This window comes from Lissotriton helveticus, chromosome 4_1 (assembly GCF_964261635.1).
Source record: "Lissotriton helveticus chromosome 4_1, aLisHel1.1, whole genome shotgun sequence".
Classification (NCBI taxonomy): Eukaryota; Metazoa; Chordata; class Amphibia; order Caudata; family Salamandridae; genus Lissotriton; species Lissotriton helveticus.
This window is the reverse complement of record NC_136063.1, coordinates 156,278,697-156,296,397: the sequence shown is the minus strand read 5'-3', so window position 1 is coordinate 156,296,397 and position 17,701 is coordinate 156,278,697. Positions and strand designations below refer to the sequence as shown.

At 44.8% G+C, this 17,701-nt stretch overlaps 1 protein-coding gene across 1 annotated transcript in view; it reads left to right on the top strand.

Moving 5' to 3' along the window:
- The window catches only part of LOC144828454 (uncharacterized), a 46,786-nt gene extending 33,488 nt beyond the window's left edge, over window positions 1-13,298 (top strand). The window contains exon 2 of the mRNA XM_078686631.1: window positions 7,057-13,298. Within this exon, the coding sequence (XP_078542757.1) occupies window positions 7,132-8,445 (1,314 nt within the window). The 5' untranslated portion in view covers window positions 7,057-7,131 and the 3' untranslated portion in view covers window positions 8,446-13,298. The remainder of the gene's footprint in view (window positions 1-7,056) is intronic.
- Window positions 13,299-17,701: the final 4,403 nt, after the last annotated feature.

Genomic DNA, 17,701 nt, shown 5'->3' with positions numbered 1-17,701 from the left:
TCACCCTTTTCCAGCCGTTGAGTGTCCCTCCTTCTTTGAGATAGACATGTCTCCCCTGTGGGGTAGAGTATCTCAGAAGGCACAAATAATGCCTCAGGTGCAGATTACCCCATCTAGATGGACAAGCTTTCAGTTCAGTAAAGTTCGACTCTTACAGTTGGTAAAGTCTCTTGAGGCCAGTGGTGGACCGACAAAGCATGCAGTGTCTTTTTCTCCCTCTTCTGGGAAATGGCATGCAATTCACGGTGCAGCAGCCTCCTTCAGTCATGGGGAGATTGTAGTGTATGACGGTAACCAACTCCATTGCCTGATCCCTCTAGCAGGAAGTACAGGTAACAAAGTTGGAGTTGCCCCTAGGATCTGAGCAGATCATGATTGACTTCTTGCCCACTTCTGGGCACTACCAGCAGTAGTTGATGTGAGTGGGTCATGCCATCCTGAGGTCGCACCGGCATGGTGAACCACAGTGGTGAACCTTGCTTGTCGCTATGGCATCGGCTTCCGTGGGTTTGGTTATTTTGCTTACAGCTGCATGGAGAGCTGTGGGTTCTCCTCTGTTGGTCACAGTAGGCACACTTTTCTTCATCACAGTAGTGAGGACAGCCTTGGGCATACTGCTTTGGTTTTAGAGGTGTTAGCAGGCAGATCTGTGGTTCAAACCAGAACTAGCATAATGGAGCGTCCGATGCCAACCAATACTTGGGGTCCGCAGATAACACTCCTCTGTCAGACCCCACCAGCACAAGGGTCTTGCTGCTCCTAGCTTATCCTGGACAAGTGCACCATCTGTAGGGTTGGTAGGCTTCCCCCCTCTCTTGATAGACAAGTTGGCTTTTGCGCACTTTCAGTTCATATTGGCTACTTCTTCGATCAAGGCAAGACTTCAGGTAATATCCCCTTACTCCTGAGATGGTGGCTTTCAGTGAGTCAACAGCTCTGGTTGCACAGCGGTCCTGTTAGTACGATGTAAGGCACTCACTTCTTCAGGGACAGAGAACTTAGGACTGGAACAACGAGAACATCCATAGCTCTCACATCTATGCAGTGAAAGCAGACAAGCTGTGGATTCAGAACCAGTTCAGGGTGGTTTTCCTTTCAAATGTCCTTTCCAGGCTGCTTTTTGGACACAGCCTTTGTGTAGAGTAGTGCTCCTCACAGCAGGGTTGTCCCATGCCTGTAGCACCCACAACAGAGGCATAAAGAGGTGTGAGCTTTTTCCTGGCTGTCATCAACCACACTGCTGAGTTATCAGGGGGGAGACAAAAAATGCAGGCCTCACCTAGGGTCTGCCTTTCACCTTGAACTACGGAGGCTGCAGTTCCATCCTTCACTCCAATCATTTCCCAAATGGCATTGCTGCAGGAAGATATTAGCAGTACCTCTTCGTGAAAGACCTAATTGAATTACTGAACAAGCCTTGCCTTCTCTTTCCCCATTTCAGTGTCTATGTCTCCTTCCTCTAGCTTCAGGAATGCCAGTACTACATTGGCTTGGAAGGCAATCTCACCTCCTTCTTTTGTACAAGGCCAAGCCAAAAGCATCCAAAGTGGAGCCCGCAGGCCTCCATTACTCTATGTCTCTCATGCACACAAATCTTTCATAGAGGCCTTAGAATTGAAGGATTTTGCTTACTGCATAGAGGCTGAACTGTACACAAGTTGGCCGGTAGGCCTCAATCCAGTGACACAGAAAAGCGGTTTGATCAACTGTGAATTCATAAAAGATGATATGCTGCCACCATTTACATGCAAAACCATAACAGGGAAACTTCCTCAATGCCCGGCAAGTCTTACATGAGGAACTTCCTCATGTGATGTGCGTAGCTTACACCACGGCCGGAGACCTACCTGCCAGGCCGCGCAGCGGCGGGTAGAGCAACGCACATCACATGAGGAAGTTCCTCATGTAAGATTTGCCGGGCGTTGATGACGTTTTTTAATAATTCGAATAGGGTAGATCCTGCATTATCAGGTAGATCCAGCACTACCAGGTATTCTACACAATTGGTAGTTAGGGTAGTTAGTAGTGTGATTTTTTGACCACATCATTACCCTAGGTGACAGTTTTTTAGGTCCTGACGAATCGCCCCTAGATTTAGGATTAGGCGAGAAACATGTTGACCTCTCACATGAAAGCGCGCCCCAACTGAGACATAAGTCCCAGCCTTGCGCCTTTTGTTTTGTTTTTACTCAGGGTAGGAGACACACTCATTAAAATCGTCATAGCTGGTACTCCCAACCCTGCTTTAATTCACCCATTGAACACATTACTGACATCTTCACTTACAAGGCCCCTCATCCCTACGGCGCCAAACAGCTATTGCAAAAAATATCTCCGCCAAAGTGCCCCGCATCGGGAGCCCGTCGGGTATTGCAGCACCGACCCGACGAGGAGCAGCATCATGATGAAGCATGACACCCATCTGGGTGTGTGAGGGCCCTAAATTCCAATAAAATGGATTCCTACTTCTGATTCATTCATGGTCGAGCACTTCTAGATCCCTTTAACTGACTCAGTTTTTAAACTATTAGGAACAGCAATTTACTTGTTTTTCTCATGATTCTGGGCGCATATGCTGGACATTGCCAAAAGCCCTTCGTCCCTCTTTTGTATATCTGTATTGTAACAAAGCAAAGGAAAGCGTCACAGACATATATTGAAGGGATGTCTCACACATTCATTCGTTGGAATAACTGCTCACAGAAGTATGTCACCAACAGGAATCCGATATGGAGAAGTGGAGAAGTGTGGCTCAATGGTTAGAGCGGCAGACCCTGATGCAGAGTTCTAGCCCGGGACCAGGGTTCAATTCCCCGCCTCGGCGGGTCTTGGGCTAAAAAATTCCACAGACCTGATCATTCTCGCCTCGGTGCCTATTCCAATCATGGAGTCCCACTCTGCAACTCTGGGCAATAGCTTGCTTAATCTCCACAACGCTAAGGATGCCTGGCCTCCACCTTGGGGGTGCCCAGGAGTGGACACCTGTAACGACCGGATTTTCGGACCAGATAGAATCAGCTCACAAAACTCCATCACTCCAGCCGAAACGTAACCACCTCCCTCCTCAGGACTCATTTATCCAGGCACCTGGGTACCTACCTGAGGATGGGGAATTAGCAATATACAAGCTCATATCGTCAAAAACACCACTAAATCTATAGGATTACTAGGAATACTCACTGATTACTAAGGACGTCCATGCTCTACAGCACACTCACTCACACTTGATAGCCTCGCGGTAAGTCATACCCAGGCTATACTACCAGCCTCCACCTGTGAAGGGGCAGTTCTTATGAGATTACCATTACACACCAACCCTGGTTGGTGCTCACGCAAGCCGCAGTCTTCCGTCGGGTGTAAACGCTGTATCCCCCCAGCGTATCACGCACAAACATGTCACATCACACAACCAACACAATCCGGCGTTGGCCACATAACGCCGCAACACATCGGCAATCACTTCCTATGCATACCTTCAGCTCTCTCTTCTCTATTGGGAAGTTTCTCTCATACATCTAATATGTACTGGGGATGTCTCATTATATTTTATGTGGTACACAAGAATGGCCAAATTATAATATGCAAAGGTTATTATCAAATACAAGTGCTCCTCTACTCCCTTGCTCAGTTACCATTTACCTGGACGGGAGTCACATCCGTTCACATAACAGCATCTGACTAGAAGAAAGGTTAACTTTATTATGAATAATAACAGTTACAATGGTTCACTAAGAACTGGGGCTCCTTTATTACACAATATCAAATTATAACATCACAATAATTAGCGATCTAGACATAGCCTGAAAGTAAAAGGGGAATAGACACATACACAGATCTGGTAACTGACAGGAACTGTAGATAGCTAAAAAGGGAATGGATTATAACAGACTGCACACCGCTGAAAGAAAAAGGATTAGCAATACAGTAGGGAATCTAGCCTGGGAAATAAAAGACAAAATTAATGTCTAAGTGTAAAGCAAACTAATTTAGAATACCTCACCCTATTAGAAAGGAATGTTTCTCTCTCTCTCTGGTGGAATCAGGGCTCTCTCTCTCTCTCCCTCCGTCACCACAGCTTCACTCCACTGGCACAACTGTTCCAGCTGGCAGCTTCAACTCCTCCATCTGACTGGTAACTGCTTTAATGCATATAAACTGGCAGCTCCAGCTGACAGTTCCAACTTCATTCCAGGATTCATCTGACTGCTCTCTCCAGTTCCAGCAATCATCTGCCTTCTCTCTCCATTCCAAGAACTGACTGATTTCTCTCTGTTCCAAACACCAACTCACTTCTCTCTCCAGCTTCAACTGACCGACTGACTGACTGACTGACACTCCTCCTCTTCTGCACTTCGCTAATATAGAATGCTCTCCTCTAGTGGAAAGTTCCAGCCAGTAGCCCCCTCCCACCAGGTCCATGTACCAGGCTCCCTGCTCCAGACGCCTTCACAGTGATCAGCTGCTTGTTTCGTCTAGAGACTTGAGCCCAGGGACACTTCTTGATAAGATTCAGCTCTGGCCGGTTCTCTCCAGTTTGCAAAGGGCGAACAACACCTCATAACTAAAACATCACCTTTACCCTGCAAGCATCTCAGTCTGCAGGGACAGAAAGCAAAATGGAGTCTCTCTGGTTCTGGGCCTTGTAGGCCCGAAAAGGACTTAACTCTATCAGAATTCATACACAAATCATACCAATATGTAATATAAAGTCAGGACTACAGGATCCACCCTCTACTATAGGTAGGATGATGAAAGGACACATAATTATGTCAAAGCCAATAGGCAATAGATGGATTAGAGTCAGGAATAAGGGATCTATCATCATATAAAGCAGCTATCCCCTAGTTTATGCTTCTAGGTCTGGAAAAAGGCCTGAAAAGGACCAAAACAAGCCAAGAATAGGGATCCAGGATGGTAGCAAGCCTAAAGTCACCATCACTCAGAAATAGAGCCAAAAACCCGGTCACTACAACACCTCAAAGGGAAAGCCAGGATGGGTTCCACAGCGGTTTTCGTACAAGTGCCTTGAGACCCTTGCGGGTGAGTAGTGCGCTATACAAGTATCAATTTACATTTACATATAACGAGAGTAAAAAATCAGAGTGGTTTTATGTTATAACCCCGAAAACTTGCACATAACTGGAGCCATCTGATCTGAATATAATAAAATGCTCTCTGATAGTGAGTGACCGACCACCAAGTACAGAGGAATGGTCTTCCAAGAAGCCAGTAGCTAAGGTCACATATATGTGCATTATCTAAAACATTGTGGACCAGAATAGTAAATATGTTAGATAATGAGAGAAAAGTAATAGTGGATCCTCATCGGATAGTTCATTTTTTGGCAGTTGAACCAAAATGTTTACTCCACACAGTGGCTGTCAAACAGTTCCTTTTTTTGCATACATACACATTCTTTTTTTTAGTTGAAGCATTTTTATTAATTAAAAATGAAAAAGGAGCTAAAATTCAGATATACATGCGATGCAAGCAAAATCCAAGCAATACAAGATACACATTGTAAATACAATTGATTACATAGAGCAAATTGGTACAGCAGAGTCACAGAAGTTAGACAGATGAGTGAGGACTCAGCAGAGGGATGCGTCCGCAATATTCTGAATCAGAAAAAATGTGATCAAGAGCACGAAAATAGCTGTACTACAAGTAAGACTAGGTATGGTGTAGCAAAAAATGTACATATATTCTTTTACGCCTAATGCATTTACTCTCAAATCCCAAGGTGTTCGTTCAGAGAACACTGAAAATAATATTGTCTTGTATTTCTGGATACGTTGTAACAACACCAAATTGGAGATAAGGACCAGAAATTATCATAGTTTTCAGACAAAGCTGAAAGTCTGAAACTGCCAAATGTTCTATAACAATATTATGGGTTCTTGTCGCCATGCTTAATTAAATACATATATAAGGATGTATTTGCTCTTCATACTTTCAAATTCTGGATCATCTTCTGGCTTTCTACAAACAGTCTTTTTCCCTTTCTTGTTAAGTTCTGTGTAAGTACTTTTTTGCCTTTCTGGTGATGTCAGTATTTTAGAATCAAATCTTAAACGAAACATGAAATAAGTAGTTGTTGGATGCACAGGATGTTTGGTGGTTCATGTGAAGATCGAATAGTGAAGATTTATCCATTCAGTTTCTGCTCGTCCACCACGTTTAAGTGGGAATGTTTTAGCTTCTTCATCAAAATGGATTTAAAAGTATTCACAATTAAAATGCTTCTGGGGGTCATGTTTGTTTTCAATGTATGGGATAATTGTGAGTGTTAATATTGTAGTGCAATTTAATTTGTAAGTATGTGTGAAGAAACAACACCATTACCTTTTCCGTGTTATTCAGGATACAATATTTGTTGTGAAAGGCAGAGCAAGGTTTTCTGAAGAAATAGCAGAACAGTTTGTCAAATTTGCAGCAGGATGCCCGTTAGACTAAGCTGATCTCCTGAACAAAAATGAGTGTATTATGTTCTTGAATTATGTTGGACAAATCTCAGATGGACTCTGAAGATTACTTGGACCATGCACACTTTGTAGGTCCCTCAGTGTTGTATTTAAAATTAGGATTAGCTGAACTCCAAGTTTTAAAGATAAAAGGATTGTTCATGTAATTTCCAAGACCCTTCTGTGTGGGCTCTTTTCATATTTCTACTGAAGTTTCCTTTGAACTTAGGCTTTTCCACAGTTGCAATTAAGCAATTTCTGTGAATTGTAAGTTATGTATGAACAGCCCTTATATCCTGTAGGAGAAATATGATTGGATAGATATATTCTGTAATTTCATCTGGAAAATGTGAAGGATGAGTATTTATTTTTTCATAGTTTCATGTGACCTGATTGAGGTATCCGTAACTTTTATCAGTTGCCAGAGTGACTCACACATTACATTTTATAGGCTTATTTTCTTTTACATTTCATAAGCATGTTTTATTAACTACCAGTTTTAATTGTATCCTTATAATATTCATTTTTTTATAGCGTTCATATTTTGAAATACAAACTGTTGTTCAATAAATTAAATGTTATTTTCTTACAGATGTGTGACCATTTGAAATTATAAAATCAAGTACAGTGAGAGACCAGATTAATTAATTCAAATAAATTGAAAGAAATGGCCGAAAATAATCCTGAGTTGAAGGATGTTTCTGATGAGATATTCCCTGTGGAAAGTACGTCTACAGCTGAGGATTCATGTGGAATTGATCTGATGGAATCCCAGAAAGAAATGGCTTTGGCAACCATCCCAATATTAAGTGAGAAGGAGAAGTACCATGTTTTCATCAGCTTTAGTAGCCTGGATACTTCTTGGGTCATTGACCTGGTTGGGAAACTGGAGGCCACCGGTCTAAAAGTGTGTTACCACGGACGGGACTTTGTCCCAGGGAAATTAATCACTGAGAATATGGTGGAGTCTATTGAGTGGAGCCAAAAAACACTGATGGTCTTGAGCCCTGACTTTGTACGGAGTGGCTGGTGCTTGTTTGAAGCCAATCTTTCTCTCCTCAAGGACTGCATGGAACGAAAGCCCATTGTTCCTGTCATGCTGAAACCCTGCCCCGTTCCTCTTCACCTGCACCACCTGACCTATATTGAGGCCAACGACTCCCAATTTTTCAGAAAACTGCTACAGGTACTGTGCACATCGAATCATCAGCTGAGACACTCCACCATGGTCCCTTACCAACCTAGTGCACTGTATAATGGAAAGACCCTGCTAACGTTAAGTGCTTTAAAAGAAGATATCCCAAACTGGCAAACGGGAACTTTCAGCACTGCCCCTATTCCTGATCCGTTGAGAATGCTCATAGAAGACCCAATGATTTACCAAGCAGCAATTCAGGCAATCAATACCACTCCTGTCATAGGGTCGTGCATTCAAAACATATTCTGCAGGGTTTTTCTCTGTGTGTTATTGGTAATTTTAGCTCTCCTTTTTATTTTATTCTATATACTTTTTAATGTCTTAGAGCCCTTTGCTTCCATGCACTTATTTATCTCAATGATCTCTTTCTTGTTAATTGGTTGTATTCTTTTACCTGTTGCATGTGTAAGTGTTTGTCATTGGGGAAAAAGGACTGAGGAGCGTAAGCATCTTGAGATGGCTCAAAGAACTGGACATGCCAACGATCTCCTGATGGGTACCTTGGTTTTGATAGGCTGTGAATCTCGGGTGAAGCTTCATTTTGTCTACATCTGCCTTGAAGAATGCAAACAGACCTTTAGGGATACCTTCAGAAATGGACTTACATCAGCCGATGAGATGTTCAGACGAGCCATTGTATACTTCTCCTCAAATTATGCCGTCTGTGTGGCCAAAAAACATTTTCCATTTTGTGAGGAGGTGCCAATACCGGGACACCTAGACTATGGCATGTGCTTCTGTCAATATGTGTCACTGAGACTAAAGCAGGGGTTATGGTATTAGATGGCAGGCATGGGGCAACAGTGGGAAATGTGTGAAGCACCCTCTGCCCTTTCACAAGCTATTCTGCGAGGTCAAAGAATTAAGGGCATTTTGGCTATGGCAAGGCACACTTGTTCAATAGTGGACACATAAGTAGGGTTCTAACCGTTGGAGCTGAATGATTGGATCAGGCCAGTGTTATGGTTATTCTTTATTTGATATGTCAAGCAGTGTATTGAGCCAGTTGACTGATGGAGACAGAAGGCAGACTTAAGGAGCTAATTGACTGGAACCTGTGTTCTCTCTAGGGTATGGATTGTGGTAGCCATTTTGACTGTAGGCAGTTCAAGCATTTTAGCCACATGCAAAACATGAGTAACCACAATCTAATAATATTATTTAATTCACTTGACAACATTATAGGATCATCAGTGATAAGTTTTAATTCTGTATCACTCTTTTCCCTTACCTTTCAAATTTAGATGAGCTATGTTATTAGACCAATGCTAATTGTATGCATATTTTTTTAACTATTTTTTGTAATTGTCCTCTACGTTGACCTCGGCATTCACCTTCAACATTGAGCAGTGCTGAAGTTAGGTCATAAACACATGACATGATGTAGTGGGGAGTAGAGTGCTGGCAAGGGATGTAATTACATATGTGAGAATGATTCAAAACAAACTACTCCACAGTTTACAGTTTTGTTATGAAAGGCACACTGTAAAAATGCATCAGGTTTCCAAAGCACATGAAATAGAATGCCCGTTTAATGAAAAACCTAATTGGCTATGCAGAAAGGCAGGGTTGTTTTGACTATAATCCTCAACTACTACATTTGAAAAGAGAGCTATCACTTGCTCAAAGGAAGTGGTCTCAAATTGACATTGGTGCCCTTGCCCATGCTCAACGCCAACGCTACTATCACTCTCTACAACAATGGTATCCTCCTAATCCAAGCCTCCAATATCAACCTAGTTAAGATAGCCAATATCTTCCCTTTACTCAAAAACATGGCCTCAGCGAAACCCAGTGACCCCTACACACTCCCTACCACTACTCTGGTTCTATCCAGCCCTCCCCCACCACAGTGGGGATGGCATCACTCTATTTAAATTATGCTTCGCCTTCAACTGACCATAGAGAGGCTCTGTCCCCTGGTGTCTTGTCAGAACCTTCTAGAACCCCAACCCCGAAGGCGAGAAACATTTCTGGTTCGCTCTGCATACAGCTCTCCAATCCGACTCCAACTGTTCCTCAAGCTGAGAGTTTCCTTAGTGACCCACTGCCATTGCTTTCAACAAAGGACCTCCCTTCCCTCATACCTCTCTTCACACTACCCTCTAGGCCAGTGACCCGGCATATGTCCTCCACGGACCATGATCTGACAAATCCAGTCAACCCTGCCTAGACCATACCTGAATCACTGCTCAACGACCATCCCTCCCTCACTAATTTACCTACCCAGCTATCCAAAGACCATAGTGCACCACGAGTCCCTAACGATCAACTCAATTCCCTGGCACCACCTTGGACCACAGGATCTTACATCAAGGCCCCCCTTCTCCGCCTGATTTCCTAACTCATCCTTCACCCCTCTCCCAATACTCAGGCTTGGTAGCGCACCTGGACGATATTCCTCTACAGTTGCGTCTTCTCACTGTTGAACTACATGTCTTGAAAGTCCTCTCAATTGATCATCTCCCCCTGTTCAGCTCCTTTCTCACCTCTGCGAACCTATCCAGACCCACCCTAGGGTTAAAGATCTCATGGCCCAGCCCCCCCCCTCCTGAAAACCACACCCCTACCTAACGCCCCCTTCCGGCCCAGAAGATCAAAGGCCTAACTGGCATCTACTTATATCAATGACCTACTCAACTCTTACGCGCCTATTATCTACAGCAACACGATCTCTCAGGACAAATACAAACCATCCATTCTAACCCAAACAGAGAAGCCCTCACAACCTTAGAACCATCAATAATGACAACCTCACAAGAGCGAACTTCACCCAGACTCCTTCCCCCCCTAATCTGGTACGACTTAAATGTGGGCTCATCCAACACAATGAGTTAGACATTTGGCTAAATCCCACCTCCAATCCTATCTTGAACCTCCTAGTACCTCCTACCCACAACATAATTCGCCTAGACAGAGTTTTGAAGTCAGGTGGTGGCCTAGCCTGTATTCACAGGAACATACTCTCTGTTTCTCACTCGAGGTCCTTTACACCATCCTCATCTGAATACCCTTGTCGCAGCATCTCTAGTAATAACCAGTCAGTGTGCAAACTTCACACTTTTTATCACCCCTGGGTGACATTCTTCCCTTCTTTAAATAACTTATGCAAATTATCTCTAGGAATGTCAACTTGGCTACTTCCCAAATCTTCCTCTGTGATTTCAACCTTCATTGGGCTAATCCCAAAACCACACTGTATCCTGCCTTAAATCTTTCCTAGATGATCAAGAGCTGTCTCAGCATTGTGACCGGCCAACTCATACTAAAGGCGAAATTGTAGACCTCATCATCGTCAAGGATCAATCCATCTCATTGGATACCATTACCCCTTGCGATTGGTCCGACCACCACTGTATCCTATTTTATATTAACAGAGAGGTTTCTATGAGGAAGGTCCAACCAACGAAATCAAAGATTTGGAAAAGGGACCTCAGATCTATCAATTCTGATGAACTAGCAGCCCAATGTAAATCTGCCCTCTCCTCCAAATCAGACCTGGTTGAGGTTCCGTTACTCGCTGACTTTTACAACTCTAACATCTCTAACATCATGGACGACATTGCAGCACTCCCCCAAAAAAATGCTTCAACAAAAATATCCAAACACTGGTTCAACGACCATATAAACTGAACGCCGCAACCTTAGGGCAGTTGAGCGATCCTGGAAATCCAATCCCTCCTCGGAACGACTAAAACGTCTGAGAGATGATAGGAGCTCCTACAACAAACTAATCAAGAATGCTAAGGCAGATTACCTTAGATACCAACTTGACCAGGCCGCTAACCGCCCCAAGAAACTCTTTGAACTGGTTAAACAGCACTCAGTGGCAGCTCCAAACCACCCTGATTCTGGAGGCAGCCACCCTCATTGGACAAACTGCTTTCTTCACAGAGAAAGCAAGTCTCATCAACATTGAACAGGCCTCTAAAAAGGCTCTACTGACATCTTGGAGGCCCGCACCACCTCCAGACCTCTTTGAGAAGCTTAGCCTGAACACCAAGAACAATGCATCATGGGGAACTTTCACTCCCCTCAGTGAAAAATAAATCAAGATTCTTCAGAGTATCAACCCATCTAATCATTTCAGCGACCTCTTGTCTCCTTCCATCTTCAAAGAAATCAAGAATATCCTCATCCCCACCTGGACAAGGATTGTAAATACCTCACTGTCACAGGGCTCGATCCCAGAGTGCCTAAAAGCAGCTCAGGTATTTATTTCCTATACTAAAAAAAACTAATGCTTATAGGGCTAACTTTAACAACTTCTGCCCTATATCCAACATCCCCACCCTAGACAAGCTCCTAGAAAAATACGTCCAATCCCAACTCTATTCCCACATAGAGAACTTTCAACTCCTTGACCGGCATCAATCTGGCTTTCGGAAGGGGCATAGCACTGAATCGGCTCTCATTCACGTCATAGATGACATCTTAGATGACATCTTAAAAATGCTCAAGCAAAAGGAATCCTGCCTCTTATACCTCCTTGACCTTTCCTTCGCTTCCAACAGGGCCAATCACAATAATATAATATCCATTCTGAAGAAAAGGATGGGCTTCTCCGGTCAGGTGCTACAATGGTTCTCGTCTTTCCTCCACCACAGATCACAACGAGTCAAGGTGAACCGCACTCTCTCCCAGCCCTCTCCAGTACTCATGGGAGTCCCCCAAGGATCCGCCCTATCTCCTATACTATTCAATCTGTTCTTGGAACCTTTAGCTAATGCACTAAATTCCACAAACTTTCTCTTCCACAAGTATGCAGACGATACACAATTATATTTGAAACTCTCCTCCCCGGACAACATCATCTCACTCAACTCTATCATCTCCTAACATCTACTCAAAACTGGTTACCGAGAACCACCTCCTGCTCAACACCTCCAAAACTGAATTCCTTCTCATATCTCCTCCGAACCACACCCCCAAGCCACACCTTTGGTTGAATCACCTTACTGCCTTCAACTGCTCCTCCCTCATTATAGACTCAGACAAATCTCTTGGACTCACCCTGGACAAGCATCTGAACATGAAGACTCATATCAGCAATGTGTGTAAGGGAGCTAATCACTTGATGAGGACACTCAGAAATGCCCTTCCTTCCACAATCTTATTTCAAGCAGGTGGTCCAAGCGCTTGTGTTGCAGAGATTTGATTATGGCAGCGCTACGCTCTGTGGAATCCCCAAATATTCATTGGCTCCTCTAAGGGCTTCTCGGAATGCTGCGACTAGGCTGATTACAGGTACCAAAAGAAACGCGCACATAGCCCCAGTCCTAAAATTTCTTAAATGGTTGCCTTACGAAGCTCGAATTCAGCTAAACATGGCTTGTCTGGTACACAAAGCCCTATATTTAAAAAAAACCCAGTTACCTAGCACAAAACTGTGAACTATCTGGGGGTGGTAGACCCTCAAGGGGTGCAAACTCTTTCCTCCTGAAACCACAAATCTGTAGCAAAAGGAAAACCTGCCAACGAGCCTTCTCGGGTGCTGCCCCAAACATCTGGAACTCTCTTCCACCGTAAGTACGCAGAATCTCCTCCATGGCTGCTTTCAAACTGGAAGCCAAAAGATTCCTAATGAACAAGTTCTTACCTTAAATGGGTTATGATCATCCACTTGAAGTCTCTGGGCCCGATTCACAGAATGAACTTAAGACTCATTCCTAAACTTACTCCTATTTTGGTATTCACAGAATGCACTTACTACTTTTGGTATTCACAGAAGTTAGGATTTTGTCTTAAGTTTGTCTTAAGACAAACTTAAGACCGACTTAAGACAGACTTAAGACAAAATCCTAACTTCAGTGAATACCAAAAGTAGTAAGTGCATTCTGTGAATACCAAAATAGTAGTAAGTTTAGGATTGAGTCTTAAGTTCATTCTGTGAATCGGGCCCAAAGATCCTACAACAGTTAGACCTTCATTTGATGCCACTCTTCTTTACCTCATCGTTTGCCCCCTTCTTAGCCCGATATGTATTAGTTGTTGTATTTTTTCTCCTTTGACCCCTTTGTACTGTAATTATTCATGTTTATTATGCTTTTTTGATGTCAATATTGCATTTATTACCTTCCTTCCATCCTTTTGTAAAGCGCTCTGATATCCTTGAGATTCTTGTTCACGCCATATAAAACTTTATAAATAAATAAATAAATAAAGTGGAACCAGAATGTTGTTGTCAGTATGTTTTCTATCATAACTGTGACATCCTAAATATCATGTACAGAAATATTGCCCTATTGTAGTAAATAATAAAAATGTATACTCAGCACAATAGTGTTCTTGGAAACCTTTTTAAGTAGCAATATATTTGTGTCAGAAGATATTTCTGACATGCAGCCTTGCACTGAGACATGAAAGATAGCTCAAATATTTGCTTTCTCCTGGCAACAAGAAACACATCTGTTGAACTAATAAGAGGATAAGAGGTCACTCATTTTGCCATTTTACATTTTTATTGCATGTGCATTCCCTAAATCATGTTAGTTGAATAGAGATTGTAGGAAATCAGCATTTTCTGTTTGGTTATCCTGAGTATTTACCTTTTGCTGGACCCTATAGTTTTTGTTAGCTTTGAAATCTGTGCACTTTACCTCTGCTAATCAGTAGTAAAGTGTCATATTCCTTATTGTTATAGTTAACTTACCTATAAGTCCCTAGTATATGGTACAAAGTATACACAGGGCCTGAAAGTACTCACTAGTGGACTGCAGCACCTAGTGTGCCATCCACTACTGTGGCAGTGCAACAGCAGCTTCAGGCTACAATTTTCACCTATATGTAGCGTTGTTAAAACTGCAGTTCAACCTGTCAAAAAAAAAACTTTTGACAGGTCAAAACCTCCCTTTTAAATATATTTTAATATGCTTTGAGTGGGAGAGGTTCTCAGGTCCCTTGAGGGTGGTTGTGAGCCCTTCCATGCCTGTAGATTATCTGCTAGATAACAACCTGGAGCAGGATGTTGAGCTCAGGTCTCACTTGAAGATACTTGGGTTACCAGAGTGGGCATGCATGTCTACTCAGTCAATGGCGGCCAGAGAGGGTGATCAAGAGGACTTGGAGCCTAAAACAGTGGCCCAAGTCCCTGCCAAGAGAAAGGGCAATGGGCATGGGAAACCGGCCCCTGAAGTTCCCACGTACCGGGAGGAGGCGGACCTTGAGGGGGACTCCCCGGTGCCTACAGGGGAGCAGGTAGCTGAACTGGGGGACATCTCTGAGCTGACCCATTGGCAGCAAGAAGGGGTCCCACCAGGGAGGAATTCTGCAAGGAGCAGAAGGAGTGCCCTTCTCTGGAGGGTCTGCGGCGACAGGCTGCATACCAGGCAGCTGGTGATCAGTCCGGATCACATTGGATCTACTGGGAGAATGATCTCCTGTACAGTGAGCCTAAGGTCACTGAGCCTGGATCAGCCCGTGTGCTGGTGGTACCCCGGTGCTTTAGAACCTTCCTACTGGGTCTGGCTCATGACGTGCCTTTGGCAGGACATTTGGGGCAGAACAAGACCTTTGACAGGCTTGTCTCCCACTTCTTCTGGCCCCAAATGCGAAGGCAGTCAGATGTACATTGCAGGTCTTGCCAAACTTGCCAGGCAAGTAGTAAGAGTGGGAGGAAGGTCAAAGCTCCTCCAACCTTTTCTAGTGGCTGCAACGCCCTTTGAAAGGGTAAGGATGGACAGTGTGGGGCCACTGGATCCCAAGACAGCCATGGGCAACAGGTACATCCTGGTCTTGGTGCACCATGCCACCTGGTACCTGGAGGCAATCCCTCTCAGAATAACAACGGCACCAGTGGTGGGCCGGGCATTAATGGGGATCTTTTCCGGAGTGTATTTCCTTAGAGAGGTGGTTTCTGACAGGGGGACCAATTTCATATCCAAGTATATGACATCCCTGTGGAAGGAGTGTGGTGTAACCTACAAGTTCACCACCCCTTACAACCCACAAGGTAACGGTCTGGTGGGGAGATTCAATCAGACCCTGATGGGAATGATTAAGGGTCTAACAGAACCCATGAGGCATAAGTGGGACGTCCTCTTGCCGTGCCTTCTCTTTGCATACTGGGAGGTAACACAGAAATCTCTTGGGTTCAGTCCCTTTGAATTTCTGTATGGTCACCCTGTGAGAGGACCCCTGAGTTTGGTGAAGGAAGGCTGGGAGGCAACTCCCAGGAAAGCTCCCCAGGGAGTGTTTAGTTACCTAAGGCCTTCAGAAACCAAACTGCTCGCTTTAGGAAACTCGCGCATGCGAACATAGAAGCAAGCCAGGAAGAAATGAAGAAGTGGTAAGACCAGAATGCCACTCTTGTCGAAATTCAACATCGGCAAAATGTGTGGGTCATGGCCCCAGTGGAACCTTGTGCCTTGCAGGACAAGTGGACTGGGCCATTTGAGGTGGTGGAGTGCAAAAGTGATGCCACCTACCTGGTGGATTTGCAGGTTCCAAGTAATCCTTTGAGGGTCCTCCACGTGAACCGCCTCAAGCCCCACTTCGAGAGGCCCGATGTGAGCATGCTCTTGGCGACAAATGATGGGGTGGAAGAAGAGGGTGAAAATCTCCCTGACCTCCTGTCTACCAAGGAGCGCAATGGGTAAGTGGAAGGTGTGATCCTTTCCCCTACACTGACTCCAGAGCAGCAGAGCGACTGTCATCAGTTGTTGGGACAGTTTGCCCCACTGTTCTCCCTAACCCCAGGTGTTATTCACTGGTGTCCCCATGACGAAGAGACACCAGTGACAGCCCTCCTGTGAAGCACAAGATTTACAGGTTGACTGACCGGGTCAAAGCCAGCATTAAAGAGGAGGTCTCTAAGATGTTAGCGATAGGGGTGATCGAGCCTTCCAACAGTCCTTGGGCCAGCCCAGTGGTCTTGGTCCCAATGGCTGCTGCACCCGGTGCCACTCCAGAACTGCGGTTTTGTGTGGACTACCGTTGGCTCAATGCCCTCACCGGGACTGACGCACACCCCATCCCCAGAGCTGATGAGCTCATTGATCAGTTGGGAGCAGCCAAGTTCCTCAGCATGTTTGATTTGACGTCTTGGTACTGGCAGATTGCCTTAACCGATGGGGCCAAGGAGAGGTCAGCATTTTCAACCCCAGAAAGACATTACCAGTTCCGGGTGATGCCCTTTGGGTTGAAGAATGCCTCTGCCACCTTTCAGAGGTTGGTCAACCAGGTGTTTGCTGCGCTGGAGGATTTCAGTGACGCCTACCTCGATGACATTGCAGTGTTCAGTTCCAGCTGGGAAGTGTTGAAGGCGTTTCAGAGGGCAGGCCTCATGATCAATGCCAGTAAGTGCCATATCGGGCAGGGTTTGCTGGTGTTCTTGGGACACCAGTTAGGAAGCAGCCAGGTGGCGCCCCTACAACCCACGATTGACACCATTGTGGCTTGGGAGCCCACCAAGACCCAGATAGAGGTGAGGGCCTTCTTAGGACTAACCGGGTACTACGGGAGGTTTGTTAAGGGGTCTGGCACCATTGTTGCCCCTTTAACAGAGCTGACTTCCAAGAAGCAGCCCAAGAAGGTGATCTGGACTGAGTCCTGCCAGAAGGCTTTTGATGCCCTGAAGGCTGCCATGTTCAAGGCACCTGACTTCTCCAAGTAATTTGTTGTGCAGATTGACACTTCAGAGCATGGAGTGGAAGCGGAGCTCTCACAACTGAACGAAGAGGGCCTAGACCAGCCTGTAGTCTTCTTAAGCCGGAGACTACTCCCCAGGGAACAGAGTTGGAGTGCCATAGAAAGGGAAGCTTTCGCTGTGGTCTAGGCACTGAAGAAGCTGAGACCATACCTGTTTGGGACTCACTTCCGGGTCCAGACAGACCACAGGCTGATGAAAATGAGGGGTGAGAATCCAAAACTGCTGAGGTGGTCCATCTTCCTACAGGGAATGGACTTTACGGTGGAACACCGTCCTGGCACAGAACACGCAAATACAGATGGTCTGACCAGGTTCTCCCGTCTTAGTGAAGCAAACTCCCAGGAGGGTGAGTAGTTCTCCCTACTTTCAGCTGGATGAGACATGTGTTAG